The sequence below is a fragment of the Apus apus genome, chromosome 5 (assembly GCF_020740795.1).
Source record: "Apus apus isolate bApuApu2 chromosome 5, bApuApu2.pri.cur, whole genome shotgun sequence".
NCBI lineage: Eukaryota > Metazoa > Chordata > Aves > Apodiformes > Apodidae > Apus > Apus apus.
The window spans coordinates 23,649,619-23,669,147 of record NC_067286.1 but is presented as its reverse complement, the minus strand read 5'-3'; the positions used below and the strand labels follow the sequence as shown (position 1 = coordinate 23,669,147).

At 43.5% G+C, this 19,529-nt stretch overlaps 1 protein-coding gene across 2 annotated transcripts; it reads left to right on the top strand.

Annotated features, from left to right (window-relative positions):
• The first annotated feature begins 359 nt into the window (after positions 1-359).
• SYT13 (synaptotagmin 13) lies at positions 360-18,669 on the top strand. Of its 2 annotated transcripts, none has more exons than XM_051622247.1 (6): positions 360-901; positions 5,891-6,113; positions 7,598-7,732; positions 9,319-9,632; positions 13,701-13,830; positions 14,122-18,669. In XM_051622247.1, exons 1-6 carry the CDS (start codon positions 719-721, stop codon positions 14,424-14,426), a joined length of 1,290 nt encoding a protein of 429 aa, XP_051478207.1. In that variant the 5' UTR covers positions 360-718; the 3' UTR covers positions 14,427-18,669. The 2 variants fall into 2 exon arrangements, with proteins under 2 accessions (XP_051478207.1, XP_051478206.1); XM_051622246.1 differs by having other exon boundaries at positions 7,592-7,732.
• Positions 18,670-19,529: the final 860 nt, after the last annotated feature.

Sequence of the window (19,529 nt, the reverse complement as noted above, 5' to 3'; positions counted from 1 at the left end):
AAAGCAGCTCCAAAAGGTTCAGCCCCTACGCTTTGAGGGGAAGCTGGTGAGGTGAGGGACAGTGCTTCATTCTTGCATGTGTGTTGTTCCCCAGTCTCTGAAGAATGAGAAAGTTTTGCCTGACTTACATGCAGGCTTTACTCTGACTATAGTGCTATCCTGTAGTGCTGTCATAACAGGGCTTCTCAGACAGCACCTTCTGGCAATCACTGTCTTTGCCTTAAGAGAGAAAAAATCAACCTCTTGAGCAAATTAGCAAGCTAGCCTTCAGAAATATTGCTAGAGAGCTAATCAAACATTTGGATGCACTTTCTGTGATTTAGCTAGGAAGGCCCAGCCCCTTCTGCTGACGTCTTTCCTCTCTATCACACATCAGACTTTTCCCAGGGGAGCTGGAGAACAGGCTTCAATGAAAACTGCCTGTTTGCAGCTATATGGAGATTGCAGGCACCACAATCATCATTTCCTCTACTCGACCTGGAGCAGAAATTCCATCATCAGGATAGAAAGGTAGCCTTGTTGCCTAGCAAAGGTGGGATGATTTATCTCTGTCTCTAGATTGGTCCCTTTTCTTTGCTGCACAGCAGAATTATTTTCAGACTTCTAAGGAGAATGAAGCCAGGCTAGAAATCGGAGCGTATGTGCAAGAGCTGCTCTCCCAGGGAGGAGAAGGAGTCAGAGGCTTTCTCTGCTTTTTGTTCCTGTGCAGTGCAGGAAAATGGTTTTATCTGCCCCAGTTATAGCCCTGGGTGCTACCTTAGGGACTGCAACTAGCATCCTTGCCCTCTGCGGTCTCACCTGCTTCTGCAAATGCAGGCAACCTGGGAAAGGACTCTCAGAAGAGGACCAAGAGGAGGACATGGAAAATACTAAGCCCAGTGTGCTTCAGCCAGTCCAGCAAGTAAGACACAGTCTCTAATTTATTCTGTGATTTTTCTTTAAATGGAGAGGGTGGGAATGCAACTTCTCTGTTAGGCTACTCAGCGTGTGATTTATGCTGTATCTGTTTACTGTGTTCAGGAAACAGAGGTGGGAGGTTGGTGACCCACAGAATTACTGGAGCAGGAGACAGCTGCCACATTGCCAAAGATGCTAATAGCAAAAATATGGGAGGAAGACTGGAAATGCTGCTTAACTGTCTAGCTAGAACACAGGGGAAGTATTTTCCTGAGGAGAGACAGGACTTTACCAGGTAGCATGTAGCATTGTATAGAGGAGTTGACTCCTGCTGGGATCTCCTATAGCAGCTATTTCTCTAACTCTATTCATGATATCTTACAGGTCCTGCAGGATAGTTCCCTGTCAACAGCTGGTTTCTCATGAAAACTATCCCTCCTCCTTCCTCTGCCCCTCTAAAAGAGGGGATTAATTATGTGTAAAGTTAAAACAAGGAATTGAAATTGTAATAAAATGCAAGTGAAAATCAAGAGTGTGATGACTGGACAATCTTATCACACTGAATTGCTTTTTCAAATAAGAGCAATGTGGAGTAGAATGTCAGGCATCTCTGTGTGGTCTTTCTTGTTAGAATCCAAAAATCCTGATTCAGTCCTGAGCTCAGTGCAAGAGAGAGCAAGGGGAATTATAGGACTCTTCTAACATGCTCATTAATGGGAAGCTCTCCTTCAAAGGGAAATGTTTGACTGATTTCCTCAGTTGACTATGGTCTTTAGCATGAGCTGTAGCACTGGTCACTCCCTGAAAGTATTACCTGTTGGCTGTTGCTCTCAATATTTGTATGTGCCTACATCCTTTTCACTTCATCTAGCCACTGAACCAAGTGTTATGCCATACCAGCCAACTGCAAAGGCCAGTGATCCATTGTATAACAGTCTTTGTTTGCCTTTTAATTATCTGAGCTGCCTATTATTTTTGTATCCTTGAAGTGTAGCCTGAGTCCTAATTAAACTTCTCTGTAATGCTTGTAATTACATATTCAGACTCTCTCTGGCTACAAGTCTTAGGCTCTTAGTAGAAAAGAGCCCTCATGCTCCTTTTGCAGTTTGTTCTGAGGAAAGAAGACTAAATCTACTAATTATATTCTGAGATCTGATGCAGATACACAGAATTGCATTATCAGAGCTTCTGGTTGCTGGGGGGGAGGGGGGTGGAAGGATGGCTTCACTGACCATAGATAAACACCTGCACTGAGCTTGGGACTTCTCGAGAGATTGCTGCTCATTCTGATTATCTGTCAGCAGAGTGAATACCTGCTAGTACCTGTTTGTATTTTCCTGTTATTAATTTTACCTGCTATTCTGTTTGATAGTTTTGTCATGTTCTTTCCAAGCTCCTTTCTTGTCTTTTCTAACCCATACAGGGGATTTGCCCACTCCTGTATATAAGGATACACAATATTGTTGAGATTTTCAAAATTTACTGTCAAAACAAATGAGAAATGTGTAACTTTGACAGTCATATCACTTTGCATAGCATTTTTTCTAGCTGTTTTCTGGAACAACATTGCCCACAGATAACTTCAGCATCTGTCTCTTGCTACAAGAGACTTTTCTGTTATTGTAATCTCCTAGGTCAGAAACCTCTCCAACCTTTAACTCCATCCTTCAACTGGACATTTTTCTTTTATATAGCCTTTTGAGAAACATCTTGAGAAAGTGTTAATCCATCCTGGAGCTTGTTGTCTGGGGTGGCATCTTGCTTGCATGACTGCCATAAGAACTAACTCATAGTGAAGTCCAATTAAGCCTCCAGTACCCAGCAGCTATTAAATTATGGTCTTCACAATATTTCTATATTCATAGTTTTGCAATAACTTAATCCAGTATTTGACCAACAAGGGATCAAATTATTTAACCTGCCCTCAGTGTATCACTATTACCTGAGTGATTGTATTATTTTAGCATTGTAGAATTTCTAATCAGAAGCATTATTGCTAATGTTACTGGGTTTGTGTGGGTTTTTTTTAAAAGAAATCTGGCCAAATTATAGCAGAAGAATGAACATTCTGTCACAGAAAGTGCAAAATGTTCTTGTTTTGCATATTCCATACATGTAACAATTCTTTCCAATTAAAATATTTTTCCTGCCAGGAACATGCTTTCTCCTATGCTGTCACTGATTCAGAGTCAGCCTATAAACCTTGAAGGAATAAAACTCAAATTGAGTTATGATCTTGTGAAGTTTCATCATCTGTGTCTATATTTATAAATTGTCTTGTTGGGACTTTTTTCTCTCTACATTAGTGCACTGTAAGTCCTGGTCAGTGCCTGACATACTTAATTACTGAAGCCTGTCAGGGACATTGATTCTGATAAACAGAGATGACAAAAGAAAAATGAAGCAAGACTGCATTTTATTCACTTGGCACATCTCCCATGACACTGATGTTTGTATTTGCCATAGAGGCTCCCCATGGACATGCCCTGCATATGTGAGGAGGAAGAATTCAAACACAAATATAAGTCTACAGAACAATTACAACTGCTACAAATTTGTAAAGTCTCAGAAAAGCATGCAGAATGAAGATTCCTAGATTCATTCAGCACTGGCAGCAATCTGGTGCATTGTTTGAGTGACACCGGGGTGGGGACCTAGAAGGATCAGTAGCAGCCTCCTTGCTACTTTTGGTTTCTTCGTTTTCAAGCATTTCATGCAGAACTATCTGAACTCTTCTGCTCTTCTCTTCATTTATTTCTAATAATCTTATTTATTAGATTTATTTATGCTGATGATTTGCAAAGGGAACTACATAGGGCACTACTATAGAACTAGATTAGCAGAACCCACTTGAGACCAGAGCTGGCAGCAAAACTAATAAACAGAGGCAGATGCAGTTGGAAGAGGGGGTGGGCGAGTCCCACTGTGCTTGCATATGTCTCTCATCTCTAATTCTGCAGAGTAGACAGACAAGAGGAATATTTAGACCCAGTGGAGCTCTTAGTTGCCGTGTGCTGATGGATTTCCTGACTAAATGTCTGGCTTTTAGGAAGTGGCAGAAAAGATTGTACTAATGATATCTCACATTTGTATGGTGTTTTTCATCTGCAAAGATCCCAAAGTATGTTAGCAGTGCTCAGCAAAGCAGGCATAATGCTCTGGTGTGATGGTCAGTAGCTGGTAGGACAGCAGCTCTACACGGCAACTTCAGGAGAGAAAGACCAGCAGGGACTGACCCACGTGGCAGGCACTAAATGTGTGTTAGAAGTAAATGCCTTGGCAGAACAAAAGCAACCTGCTTTTTCAAGCTGTTGTCCAGTGATTCCTAACCTATTTTTCTTGGTTGGGCTGCTTGAATTTTAGAATAATGTAAAAATGCATTTAAGGTTTGGATTAGTAACTTCAAATTTCCAATGTCTTTTAGGAGTGATGAGGCTCACACCTCTAACCAAGGGATCTCTCTTACAGACCTGCACCTTATGACTTACATAACACCCAAACCCAGCTGCGTGCCAGGTGGGGACTGCACACAGGGACGACTTGCTTTCTTAACCCGCAGCTCTTTCAGAGCCCTTAAAATGACACAAAGCAAAACACTGTGTTACATCCTGGAGTCCTAAACACTGATGCACTGGCTGCCCTGAGAAGATGGAGCTGCTGACCTGATTAGTTCTTTACCACTGTCAGGTGCATGTAGCCATAGCGCTATGATCTCCATAAGCAGAGTATGACTAAAGAGCTGAAGTCCAAGACTGTTCCCTTTCTTTTGTTCTGTTTCTTGGGGAATAGCTATGCTCCCTCAGGACACGTGAAATGGGACCACAAAGTCCCAATACAGACAAGTGCTTCAGGGCACTCTCTACATTCATTATTAATAGGAAACAATGAGACTAACAAAAAACTTTAATTACATTTCTGAACATTTTCTGGCTCACCCTCAATCTAAGCTTAACACTGAATAGGTTAGCAGACAATGTGGTTGGAGAGAATCCCACTGCACAATAATCAACCAACTTCTGCTTTTTGTCTTTTGTGTTTTGGAAAAATTAATAATGAAATCTATTGCAAGGGTCAGAGTCATGTGCTAGTCAGCTTTTTTTCTTTCCCATTGATGAATCCAAATATAAATTAATGAGGAATTATTTCAGTTGTGAGCAGACAGGATTATTTCTTGGGACATAAGGATAAGAGGACATTTATACTCCACTAAAATATTTTTCATTGTTTTTGGAGAAGACTAATGCCCTTGTAACAAACTTTGCTTGGGCAACCTGAGCATGACACCACCTTTCAGGTTCTTCTGCTCATTCCATGTTCATGATTCAGCAGGGCATGTTAAAAATAAACTTGGACATAAATCCAAATTTCAACCCTGGTTCAATGAAGGGGAAATGTCTGTCTGAGGATCTGAGCTCTCATCCACAGAGTCAAGAGATAGTCCAAGAGGCTGAGATGACCACTGAATCAACCACTTGTGGTTGCCTGCCATTGCGGGGTTCACTTGTTCAACCATTCTTATTACACCATGGTTGTACTTGCTCCAAGTGATAGTATGATTCATGTCTTTGTCTTTCTAATGCTTACTACATAAGCATGTAAAATGTTCTGAAAGCTGTGGGTGGCTATAGCCTCTTGATGTTGGGTAAAATACCCTACCTCAATCATAGTAAAGTGAACTTCATGGTTGATTTCTGTGCTAAGAGAAAACACAGACTTAGGACAGAAGGTTTAACTGTTATAGGAACAGAGGAATAATCAAACAATAAGAACATCTCTTTTCCTTGTGGCAACCAAACATCTGTAAAGGAGTAAATCTGAAAAGATGTAACACTGGCTGTACAGGCAGTGGTTTCTACAACCCAAGAAATAATGATGGTAAGAATGACCTCTTCAGCCATCGTCTTTTCTCCCTTTGTCTCAGCTCATTTAACATTGAGAATTGGAAGAATTAGTCTAATTAGTGCGAAGTAATAAACAAGGTTTTAATTTTCAGTTCAACGTGAAGAAAACCGCAGAGCCAGTCCAGCCTCGAGCACTCCTGAAGTTTCCCAACATTTATGGCCCCAAACCAGTAGTAACTTCACCTGAAATTGTTAACTACACACAGTACTCCCTGAAGACAACAGAAGAACCAGCTGCTGGAAAACATACTGGTTTGGATGAGAACAGGATGAAGATACAAGTCAATGAAGAGCTGTTTGTTCTCCCTCAAAACGGTAGGAGCATTTGATCTTCAGACTAACAATTGATTTTCTGGGTGTAGATCTGTAATACTTCTGATCATAATGTGATTGTAGTTAGAGAAATAAATGTGAAAACGAAGACGTGGGGCGCTTTCCACTCTCTTATCATGAGCATTGTGAGTGAGTCCTCTCTTCAATGCTTGTGTTTAATAGAAAGTAGTCATGAAGTTCATCAGAACATTCAGATAACAAAGCTGTAATTGTGTCTGGCTGTAATTTTTTTTATCTAAACATCTTTTGTGTTGAAGAATCTGACTTACTGGAAGTCGACATTTTGTAGAAAAACATATATTTAGTGTCGTTTAACTGAGAGCAGTGCCAGAGTATGGGTGAAATATCTGGTCAAAGCTATGCAGCGTATCTCCTCCAGGACAAGTTCTAGCTGTCCAGAAACTGTCCTTGTCAGTGACACTGGCAGCAAGGGTTCAAGCTTCTACTTTATTTTCTCTGCTGTTTTTTTCCCCCTGTTTTGGTGAGATGGTTTCGGCTTGTTGTAAATTGCAGTGAAACTAAAGGCTGACACCTCAGACATCTTTGCCAAACAGAATTCTTGTTTTCCAGCCAGCCCAAACGGTAACATGCCAAAGCCTGGAACATAAGATTCCTGGAGCCTGAAAGAAAATGCAGTCTTAATTATATACATCTGGCAGCATGTCTGAGTTGGTTCCATACTGGCTTTTACCTTCATAGCTGTCTTTTGGCAGAATAATTAACTCTTATGGTTAGCACATTAATAAAACCATTTGCCACAGACACAATGCCATCTGTCATTATTTTTTTAAGATAACTCTTTAGTTTTTAAAAATTGCTACAGATTATATTTTTGTCCTTCTGGGAGGATGATTGCTACATTCACACTTCCACCTTAAGACTTCTGAGTATGGAAAAGGAAGTACCATGGGAAGCAGCTACCTTGGAGGAAGAGACTGTCTGAGCCACATCCTTAGATGCCAGGGAGAAGATCAGAGGGTGGAGAGGTGGAAGGGTGATGGCTGCATGTAGGCTAAAGCTTTATATAAGTGTGGTGGTGTAAGAGCCTCTCTGAGCTGCTAATGGCACAAGGAAGTTTGTTTCCTGCCATGCTTGAGCCTGCTCATTCAAAAGAACACAAGGTTTAATTCACCAATGCAAGTTGAAAACTATTTAAAGCAATATAACAAGTAATGAGTATAGTTTAGATACCTTGGCCTAGGCACAAGGTAAAAGAGCAAGTGTGCGAACCATCTTAGAGCACAAGGTGTTAGACAGCAGAAGGCTTGTTGTAGAAACAGCTGAAAGTGTGAGAAAACAGAGAAAAGTGGAGATACGATGATGGAGGAAGAAGGAACACAGATTCTATTCCTGCATACAAGATGCAAGACTAGTAAGACATTTAGAAAAGTGGTGTCAAGACAGGGTGGGTTTGTTCTCCTTGAAAGTTGAAGACCTGCTTGCTAAACGGGTTATTTCAGTTCCAGGTGTAGTGAAGGACGTGTGTGTCACAGAGCACCTGAACCCCGAGAAGGCAGCCAGCTGTAACCAGGCCCCTGAGCTGCGCTACTCCCTTACATACGACCAAGAAAAAGCTGAGCTGCGGGTGGCCCTTCTGGAAGGTAAGGGCCAGAGATCTTCCACTGGTGATTCTCCATCTGGAGGGTAAAAGACACTTGTTGATTTTATAGAGAGTTCTCTACCACTGGGTATTTCACTGGTTCTGGACTTGCAGACTAGAAAAACCTGGCAATGACACTGCTTGAAGTGAGTGTTCAGGGAATGGCTTGGGAACAATTGTTTGCACAGCTCAAAAGCAGAAGCCAGGAATCAGGATGGGCTCCACCAGTCACAGACTTGATACAAAGCACGTTTTATTTTTTACTCTGGGGGAAGGAAGGGTGTTACTATCTCCTTCCTCTATAACTTTCATTCTTCAACTTGACCCAGTACCTACTGCCTCTTCCTCAGGACAAGTAAAAGGCTGAGCTGGAGATACCAGACTTACCTTCTAGGCCACTAAGAAAAGTCCATCTGGCTGTGCCTGGCTGAGTTTTGTGTCACTCTTTGAAGTGGGAACTGAACTGTAACAGCTTCTCCACTCAGGGCTGCAGCATGATCATTTCCTCTGGGAAAGTAAAATAAGCTGACTGAGTAATTCATGCACAGTCCAGATCTCTGTGGAAACCTAAACAAATTAGAGCCTCTCAAGCACGAACTGAAAGGGTGCTAAACAGCAGCTGCTGCTGTGGGTCACCTGCCAGCAGCAAGACCACAGCTTCTCTCTAGGGTGGACACCCATGCTTGCAGATTGCCACCACAGCTCTTCTGCATGTGTACTCCTCCCTGGGTGCCTCACTGCCACCCAGGCAGGATCCAGTTCTGCTCCCCAGCTCTGCTCCCCTGAGAAATCTGGAGACTCCAGTGAACTGTGAGAGCTGGAAGCTCAGGAGCAGCTGTCCTTGGACTGGCTGCAGCAAGGACTTCAGTTTTGCCCACAAAGCCATACTGTTTCATGACCCGTTGGAGGAAGGTGTGTTTCTGTTGCTGCAGAGAAGGCAGCACAATTCCATTGATGCAACTGAAGAGAAGTGTGAAATGCCACTCTCACTCTAGACTTTTCAACACAAAAGGGGTATAAAATTAAGGTTGCTTGATTCTTGACACAGATCTTTTGGACTGTGGGATGGCTTCTGAAGGAGTCATTTACCAGAGGTTGGACAAGCAGAACACAATAACCCTTAGACACGTCCTGCACAGGGGTGCATGTGTGCCAAGAGGGAGGTCTCATCCCTCTCTGATGTTTGTGGCTGACCATGCTGCTTTTAAAGCTTTTGTAAGAAGCTTTCTTTATGTAAGAGAGTAAGGTAAGAGTAAATGAGAGCTGCCCATCCCTGTGCCATGCTGTGTCTCATCTCATTGCTGCTCTGCATATTTCAACTGAGCATGTTTCCCTGAACTCAGCTGTTGCCCTCCCAAATACTAACAGAATCCTTGTGCAGTGGCAGAAGGACAAGGACATTATACAGCATGAGGAAAACACTATAGCATGGGTTCATGGCATAGCCTGCCCTATGCAAGCAGGAAGAGGGGTTAATGTCTATGCAGCTGTTTTATTTTATGGCTTTCATGAAATATGCAATTTAGCCACAGTTATTTCAAGGCTGTCTTTTGTCGGAGGTTCTTGCAATCAATATTTCTTTTCCAGCTATGTATGGCAGATTGAATGGTGACCAAGATGCTGGGTGCCATTGCTACATACTGGGCACACTAGTGAGCAAGTTTGGTATCACTGAGGCCCAGACAGAGCTGAAGAAGAAGATGCTTCACACCATCTGGGAGGAGGTCCTGCGATTTCCATTAACAGAGGAGGAGATGCCAGAGGGGACATTGACCCTCACCCTGAGAAACTGCGACAAGTTCTCCAGACACAGCATTGTGGGGGAACTCAAGCTTAGCCTTGCTAACATGGAGGAGTCCTTTGGGATGGCCCAGTGGGAAAGGCTAAAGACCCCAGAGAAGGTATGTACTCAGCCTGTTTCCATATTCCAGAGACTCTTACTTATTAATTGCCTGGACAAGGGAAGCCCTCTCCCAGGATGGCTGCATTTCAGTGGGTGCCTTGATTTTTTTGGAGCCAGGTTTGGAGGGGTGATATGTGATGGCAGAGGTCACTCAGCACTGCTCTGTGTTGGTCTGTAGCTAATCATTTCAGAAAGCAATCAAAGGCACATTGACCTAGCATTGACAGCACCTGGAAGTTAAGCTGTGACAAAACTCCCTCTCCTCCTCCCTCAATTACATGAAAATCTGACACTGATATATGTAATTCAAAGCTTATGTCTAGAAAGAGTTTTGTGAGTTTCTGTGAATTAGCAATGCAGGACCATGGTAGCAAGAGCTGAAATACCAGAGAATGCCTACAGAGCAGGATGGAGAGACGCTGCAGAGCTGGGTGTGGGTAAGGCATATGATGGCACCACAGAGTCTTAAGCTAGGAGTGAAATACATTGTTGAGAATGAAAAGTTTGACTAAAGACCCCTTACCTTTTCCTGGGATCAATCCAGCAGTGTTTTTCATTCTGAGAGATGACAAAACACTGCTCATTGCATTGTGTTGGTTTTCTTAAATTTTGAAACCTCCCTTTCCTTCCTTCCCCACACATTCCCAGCCGCATAGACAGGGAAAACGGAGGGAAGGATTATAACAGTACTTGAGGTAGGTGCAGGGGATGCTTCATGCACATTAACTTCTTGCACATTTCCTCAGGAGCCTTTTCCCTGCCATGAACTAGATTCTTCTTCTAGCAGCAGCAATACACTTAGCAACATGGCTAACAGATACAGCTATTGTTGCTACCAGTACATCCCTATGAACAGGTACCTGTTGTACTCTGGTATGGTAAGGAGTGAGCAATGCAAAACACCACTAGCAGTGTCATTAAGCATGCTGAAATAAATTATTGCCTGTCACCATCAGGGGTAAGGGCTCTCCACTGAGTTGGCCACAGACACAGACTACAGAGTTATAGCATTTCTGATTTCCAATAATGCTAATTTATATAATCAGCACTTGAATGCTAACAGGGCTGGCCACTCTAAAAAACCTCTGGCAGAGAGAGAGGCAGCAGAAACTAATGGGTGGTCTGAATCAGTTGAATGAAATTCAAGCACAAGGCTAAATATTTGCATAATAGCTGCAAATTGAAATTAATTCCCAGCCTGCTGCTGTAAAAAGAGATGTCCAAAATAAATTATTCCAATACAAGGATTTAAATTCCTAAAGTGAGATAGATGGAGTACACACACACAATCTATTGTAGTATCTTCTTTGTAACCTATACCCGAGGTACAAGTTCATAGCAATGGTCAGTTGTCACTCAAGTATACCCGATGGAGTCCTAGCACACTGGGTATTCTGCCTTGGCCCAGCTTCACAACTATGCATAGAAGCACGGCAGCATTATTTTTTTCTCCAGGCTGACAGCACAAGGTTAACACTAACAGTACTGCTGAACAGTGCCCCAGTTTGAGCTGAGGATGTGCAGTGAAAGCTGAATTTGCGTCATCTGGGACCTGAGAGAGCCAACCATTGCACAGACACCTTATGTACAGATCATTCATCAAGAATCAGAGCAGGAGGGAGTGAGGAAGAGCTGATCAAAAAAGAGAAGCTATTTTTGACAGCATCCATCCAGGAACAAAGTTATTTGGCTTTGTTTAAAGTCTGACATTTCCTTGAAAAGCCATGAGCTGCAGAAATTTCATTCCTAACTTCCCAGTAGTTCTCCCACACAGAAGGGAAGGAGCTGAGGGGAGCTTACAGCTAATCAGGTAATGTAATTAGTATTCAGGAATTCATGAACTGCTGTGAGCAATGCAAAGCGTAGATATGGCAGACTGATATGCTTATCTTGTCTTCCTTCCCTCCCACTGCTTTACTAATGACAGTGATGATAGTGGCTCCTTGCATAGCACCGTTCCTTTTGTGATTTCAAGGTGCCCTGCACACGTACTTCTTTGACGACCTCCTTTTTATCCTTATTGCACAGAAAAGAAGACTGAAGCTCTGGTATTTGCGTTAAATTTCAAGGTTGCAGCACGAAGTACAGGCTATAGATGTAGCAGGAAAAAGAAAAAAAAATAACACATAAGGAGGAGGAAGGAAAAGTAACTCTGACTTGGTCTCTTCACGTAAAACTCCATTGCAGGTTTTGGTTTCACGTGAATACAGGCTGGCCAAAAATTGATCAGAATATTAGGAGCTAGAAAGGCACAAGCACAAGATGCACCATGTGTGCACAATGTGTACGTTTGTGTGTGCGTGCGTGTGTGCACGTTTACAGAGCCCTGCCACCCCCTCCCCCGCCCCAGACTCCACTCTATCTGTGCCTGGGGCTACAGGAAACAATTCCTAGCCAAAAGCTATAGTGTGGGACCAGGTGAGATGCAGAGGGGATACATAAACAAAAGCTGCTTATGACTAAGCAGCAGTTTTGTATTGAGATGGTATTTGTATTTGTCTCTCAGTGTACAAACAATTTTTTGTAGTGGACACAGAGCCATTTGAATCTGCCTCTCATTGGTTTTGTGGAAGAGTTTTTTTAAGATCCACTTAGATTCAGGACAGGATTTATGTAAGTGAAATTCATAGGAGCCCTTCGTTGCTACTTGAGCACATGAAAAAAAAAAAAAAGGTATTTACTTGAGCCGATTCGGGATTGAATTTCAGGCTTCTTGCTAATGGCCTCCCACCCGGTTTGTGCATGACAAGTAAGTCATTCGAGCCAGACAGCGATGACAGCCATGTTTTCTGGAGAGTCAGTCAGCTCATGCAGAGCTTACAGGGGCCTGTCCTTGCCTGTTGTTAGCAAGTGGGTGAAAACTTAATTTGAAATATTTATAGCTGTCTTAGAAGTGGGAGTGCAGAGCACAGAAATGGCCTGGAGAAGGGCTGTCTGTCCTAAAGCGTGTAAATCATGCTAAGGAGTCCAAAGGGAGTCTATTGAATTGACACTGGCTTTCTGGGACTCTTCTGGTTCATTAACTTTACATTCGAACAGAATTCTGTCACAAGCTCCTACTAACTGAGGGAATCGATGCTCCCCTTGTGCCACTCCTGCCGGCTGGCAGCTCTGTGGGCACCAGCATGGGATTCCTTCCCATCCCCACCAGCTCCCCAGGGGAAGAAGGCTTTGCTGAGGAGAGCCATGGGCCCTGCTCACGTCCCTCTGCTTCCCCCTCAGGGTGCTCGGCCAGGGAAAGCAGGAAGGAAGGGCAGGAAGGTCAGGAGGCTAAGAGGCCAATCACTGATGGGAAGAGAGAAATAAGAAACGAGAAAGAGGGGGGGGGAAAAAAAAGTGTGGCTCCCTGAAGTGAAAGCCATGGTTCAGGTTGTTTTCCCTGAGGAAATCCCGCAGGGGCAGGAGGCTCACAGGCTTGAGGGAAGACAGGCCTGGAAGGAAGATGAAGTACTGTGTGGAGCTCACAGAGGATTTCAGCTCAGCTGGGTTTTTCCCATACCAAGTATGGGTGTCAGAGAAGGTTCAACCCTAGCTCCAGGGTCTGGCTGTGTGGCACACAGATCTGGGTATCACCTACAGCTCCCAGAGAGCCGTACATTCCTGCTAGACAGTGTGCACCAGGGTCCACATCTGGTCAGAGCCTCCTCACAGAAAGAACAGCTGAAGTGAAGAGTGAATTACGAAAAGCAGTAATGGAAGTAGGGCAGCTAGATAATCTCTCAAAAAAGGAGTGTCTGACTACTCGCATGTAGTTCAGCCCCAAATCCTCTTCTTCTGACTAAAATATTCCACTAAAAGTAGGTGTTAGGAAGCAGTTACTTTCCAGTGACAAAGGAAAGCAGTAACTCACACGGTCAGGGCCTTACGAGTGGAGGAGCCCTCTCAGACATCTTTCCCGGGTTTATTCTCATCCAGTGTAATTGGAAAGATCTCTTTCCTATACAAGACAGGGAAACAACTTGGTCATTCCAAGACCTTCCACCTATCACCTTGCATTATTTAGTTTTCCTAATGTTATGGCCAAGATTGTATAAAAAATTAACCCTTCCTGTGTCTCCATTTCCAGGAGCCGTCCACAGGGCATGGAGAGGTTCTGCTCTCTATCAGCTACCTGCCAGCAGCTAACCGCCTGCTAGTGGTGATTATTAAGGCTAAAAATCTCCATTCCAAGCAGCTGAAAGATCTACTTGGCAATGGTGAGTAGAATAGCATGGAGACAGAGACTGTTTTTTTCTGCTGTTATGTAAATCTAGAAAGTAGGAAGGCTGGTGTTTGGGAAAAAAAAAAAAAAAAAAAAAAAAAAAAAAAGTCTGGCTTAGAAAGCCAAAGAGATTTTTAAAATTTCTAAAAAGTGAAAGCCAAACCTACCAAGATCAGTGTTTCTTGCGTTCTCTCTCTCAGTCTGATGTCACCAGTTAAAATAATAATCTTGCATTCGTTTTGTTGCATGCTCATTAATATGGTGTCTCTCTCCACTTCCTTTACAGATGTTTCTGTCAAGGTGACTCTGAGACATCGGTCCTTGAAGCTGAAGAAGAAGCAGACCAAACGTGCAAAACACAAGATCAACCCTGTGTGGAATGAGATGATCATGTTTGAGGTGCCTCATGAGCTGCTGCGTGCCTCCAGCGTGGAGCTAGAAATGCTGAGCCAGGATGGTGCTGGGCAGACCCATGTGCTTGGCAAGTGCAGCCTGGGCTTGCATGTCACAGGCACACAGAGAAACCACTGGGAAGAAATGCTGAGGAACCCCAGAAGACAGATAGCCATGTGGCATCAGCTCCACATGTAGGCTCATCACTGTTACTGCCAACCATATTTCTACTAAGCCTCTGAGCCTGGGGGAATAAGCTGCATTTCACCTTCTACCTTCCCTTCCACAAAGCTGCTTGGCACAGCACTCTTCTTACACCACCTTCTCTGGTTCTCTGGCCTCATCCTAGCCCAGGAAGCTGTCTGGAAAAAGTATTTAAAGGGCAATCTCTCACCTAATCAAGTGGTTCTCTCAAACAATGGATCTGGCTGCCTGGATGATTTAAATTCATTTTATTAGCCTGCTTACTGTAATTTCTGTAAGGTCCCTGTTTCTGCAGAGGAGCAGAGGCAACCAAAGGTATCATGGAAATGTAAGCCACTCCTTGGCATTTGTCACTGTCATCCAAGTCCCTTCATGGCTTCATAATCACAAATATGTGGCAGATGTCACTGTTTTCCACAATACTTTACAAGACCATGAGAAATGAAGATCACAAAACTTTCAATCCACGCCAATAGTACCAGTATGAGAGAAAAAGTGGAGCCCATGTGCAGTAGATGGATACCTAGAAAAAGATACAGAACTACGGGAGAGAACCAAGGAAGATGAGAGAGTGGAACAGCCAACATTATCATCCTGTGTAGACTTTGAAGCAAACACTGCCAAACAAGAAGTTGAACACCTTCCTTCACTTTTGTTTCCTCGAGTATTTGATTCATGAAAGCTGATGAAAATATGGACATGTCAGGATTTTTTAGCCAAGTACCTCTATCTTCTGTCTCTTTAAAGTGTCACCCAGGAAGACCCTAAACATGGAAAAATTGATGTTGTTGATGTTACCTCCAAAAATTTGGACCAAATCTTTCTGTTTACTGCCATCTTCTTTGTTTGGGTTTTTCTGAGCTAGAAAGTTTCCAATACTCAAATTATATTCCAGGAAAGATCTAAGACTAGACAAAAGAAGTGGGATCATTTCATACCTTAGCAGTTGATTGATGATTTTGGTTTGACAGTTAACTATCACACTCAAATCCTCATACCAGCACTACTCGAAGACAACCCTTAAGAACTGCCATGTATTTCATCACTTCCAGACAGAAGGAATTCACTGACCAGACAGACTCTCCAGGGCTTGTTTTTTTGTCTGCACTTTGAAGATTCGACGTGGCTTAAATGTTCCTGTTTACTGTCCTTCTTTGTGTCTAGATGAACTGGCATTGGCAGTGATGATGTTATGACCCCATAAGCACACTGCTTTTCCTACCACTTTGTTTCAATCAGTAAGCACAGCTTTAAGGGACTTGCATGGGAAAAAGGCACCGAAAAATCTAAAACCAGAACTATATAGTTTGTAGCACTGAAAAACTCAGAAAGTTCATTTTTGCAGCATCAGCTTGATCCTCTGTTTAGTTCAAAATAGTAAGCTCAGCTTTATCTAGTAACCATCCCATTTTGATGGCTTAGTCAAACAAGTCTAGCAGACTTTCAGTTGAAGGCTGCCACCCTATTGGCAAAGGGAAGCCACCAGACCCAGTATCTGAAAACAGGCTGAAGTCCCAGGCATAGAGGGCTATGGACAGGGGAATGAAGTTCAGCTGGAAGCCAGTCACTAGTGGGGACTGAGGCTGGTAGTGGAACTGACACTGTTTAACATCTTCATAAATGACCTGACAATGTGGCAGAGAGTGCCCTCAGGAACTCTGCAGATGATGATATGAAACCAGGAGTAGTGGTTGATATACCAGGTGGTTGTATCCTGCTGTTCAGAGGGATGTCACCAGGCTGGAGAAATTGGCTGACAGGAACCTCCTGAAGTTCAACAGGGAGAAGTGACCAGTCCTGCACCTGGGGAAGAACAACTCCATGTACCGCTGCAGAGCTGGGGGCTGACCGTCTGGAAAGCAGCTTTCCAGAAAACGACCTGTGTGTCCTGGTGGACACAAAGTTGAACAGGATCCAGCAATGTGTTCCTGCAGCAAAGAAGGCCAACAGTGTCTTGGGCATCGTCAGCAAGTCAAGAGGGGTGATCTTTCCTCTTTACTCAGCTCTGGTGAGGCACATGTGGAGTGCCCTGCCTAGTTCTGCGCTCCCCAGTGCAAGAAAGATATGGAAAGTGCAGCAAGTGGCCATGAAGATGATTAAGAGAGTGGAGGAGCGGTTGAGAGAGCTGAAACTGTTCAGGAGGTCAGGAGAAGTGTCAGGAGTGGAACTTATCAATATGTATAAAAACCTGGTCTGGGAGAGGAGAAAAGAAGATGGAGCCAGATTCTTCACAGTGGTGTCCAGTGACAGGACAAGAGGCAAGGGCACAAATTGCAATACAGGAAATTCCATTTGAATACATGAGAAAACTACTTTAAAAAGATCCAAAACTTTTTTACAGTGAGTTTGGTTAAACACTGGAACAAGTTGCCAAGAGAGGTTGTTGGCAGTTCCTGTCCTTCGAGACACTCGAAATCTGATGGGATGCAGCACTGAACAACTCTGCTCTAGTTTACCTCACTTTGAGCAGGTGTGGGTTTGGACAAAGATGATCTCCAGAGGTCTTTTCCATCCTCAATGTTGCTGTGAATTTGTGAAGATACCAACAAGGTTGATGCACACTAAAACCTCTTATCTTTACACTGCTATTTCCTGTAGCCAGGAGTTACAGGATCATATTAAAGAAAGTGATAAAACCAACGTTGACCAAGCAAACAGAAAAGCAAAGTATGCTGCTGAATCTTAGACCCAATGTTTTAATCTCTGATACTGCTCTACTGGCTAGAGGGGATTTAAACAAGAAGAAAATTGACTTCTTGTTTTGCTCTAAGGGTTTCTGTTTATTAACAAAAAGCTGTAGGATACAGTGAATGAAATAGACACAGGGTTTTAGCTGACAGTGACTTCTTAATAGTTGCTGTATTCATGATTTGTCTGTGGTTATTCCTATAGATTTGGAATGATTATTTCCATTTAAGTGCAAAAGTCATTGTGATGTTTGCCTTTTGACATATAGGTACCTGGCAGTACTGTGATTCTTCCTTCTTTTTTGGGTAATGGTAAGAAAGTAACTTCATGGTCTGATGGTATTTGGCTGGCACCAGAAAACCCGAAGGGCCAAATATTTGCCTTCCTGCCAAGAGATTTATCTAATTCTGCCTCCTGCTTTTTTTAAATGATCCTTTTATAACATCCTGGTGACTGATTGTAAACAGGATTATCTGCCTCTGCCCCTGGTAATTTTGGCACACCCTGTAACTAGACAGCTTTCTAAAGGAACAGCCACTCACAATCTGATTGTGCTGTGACAGAATAATGTCCCCTTTCACAGCAGAAAAAAAATGTCCATACACACTACTTAACCACAAACCTGTGGTAGGAGCAGAGTGGTGCCATCAGCGTTAAAGCAGGGTTTTGTTCTCTCCTTTCCTGCAATGGCATTTAAATGGGGAAGAGAGGAAGAGTGAAAATGCATGCATCTTTCCCGGCTGGATAATTTTTGTTGTCCGGCACTTTAGGCAGGAAAGAATGTTTCTCGCATTCAGGGGAGCCTGAACAAAGACTGCAGGTGTTTATTTAACGAGGCAGCCGTTTGCTGCGGCGGGGCTGAAAGCAGGCGCGGTTAAGGTGCTGGCTGTGCTCCTGGGGAGGAATGCTGCCTACGTGTGGTACCGGAGGGGCAGGGATGCTCAGCCCGGGCCCTTTTGAACTCTGCTAATAGGAGCTGTTTGTCATCGCATTCCAGCGCCTGCCCTCATCCCTCTGAAGCTCCTGGATCGCCTCTTTAGCAATGCTGCTGTGCCCCGAGCCCCAGCACCCCGAGGGCCGGAGGTGCTGGGCTGCCCCAAGCAGACAAACCCCGAGCAGTTGTTGTGGTGGACGACAACGTCATATTAATGACAACGTCATTAGCAGAAACGTAAAATACTTGGAGATGCTCCGTGCCATCACATCAAACAGTTGCTTCAGCAACATGAGCTGTAAAAATATCACTAAACTGCAATATGGCCAGAGAACAGAGCCAGGCAGCCCCGTGGCTTTCAGCTCTTGAAGCTGTAAATACAGGAGTGTCAGCAAGCACCACAAACACAGCTGAAATTCAAGGATGTTGCTTATAAAATTAGAAGAGAAGAAAAAAAGAAAAAAATAAAAGAAGGCAATGATGGCAATTTATATTCTTAAGCTACAGCTGTGGTCAAAAATATTCATTAGACTCCCCAAAGGCTATTCAGTGGTTGCACTGCTTATTTTTCTAATACAGGCCTATTAACATCAAGAAGCTGGAATTAAAGAGAAGGGAGGGAGGGGGGGGAGGGAGGGGGGTAGGGAGGGAGGGAGGGAGGGAGGGAAGCAAGGAAGGAAGGAAGGAAGGAAGGAAGGAAGGAAGGAAGGAAGGAAGGAAGGAAGGAAGGAAGGAAGGAAGGAAGGAAGGAAGGAAGGAAGGAAGGAAGGAAGGAAGGAAGGAAGGAAGGAAGGAAGGAAGGAAGGAAGGAAGGAAGGAAGGAAGGAAGGAAGGAAGGAAGGAAGGAAGGAAGGAAGGAAGGAAGGAAGGAAGGAAGATCATCCTAGACAAATGGTCTACTTTGATTATAAGCAATTTGTGCTACAGTCAAAGAGATTAAAAAGCACAGATCATCAATAGTCACTAAAACATCTCTGGGGTGTTTTAGACTCATTACTACCCTCAGCCCTCCTCCCCAGTTGCAAGGGGGAGTATTTGCAGCTGGTTTCCTGTAAGAGTAACACTTCTTCAGGGCACAGCTTTCCCCTCACTTCTTGTCCCAAATATCCTTGCACAATGATAGGAACCATGTTTGCTTTGCAAAGACACAAATACATCAGAAAGAAATGGAAAATTACCTTCAACAGGGCTGGGAAAATTTTCAGGATCAACTATTCTCCCAGGCATTACTGTGCTTTCAATACCTTGAAAAAAAGTATTCTGCATTTTGCTAGCATCTGCCATCAGTATTATCTGGCAGCAATTTCCAAATACACCCATTTTTTTTTTCCAGAATGGAGGAGTTTGTCATTTGGGCACTAGAAATACAGCCCAAGGTTTGCCGAAATCTTTTTAATGTCTCAAATGAGTTGAGTACAATGACATTTAATAAGAGCTGGGTGCTACAGTGGCTTGGACCACGTTTCTTGCACGCT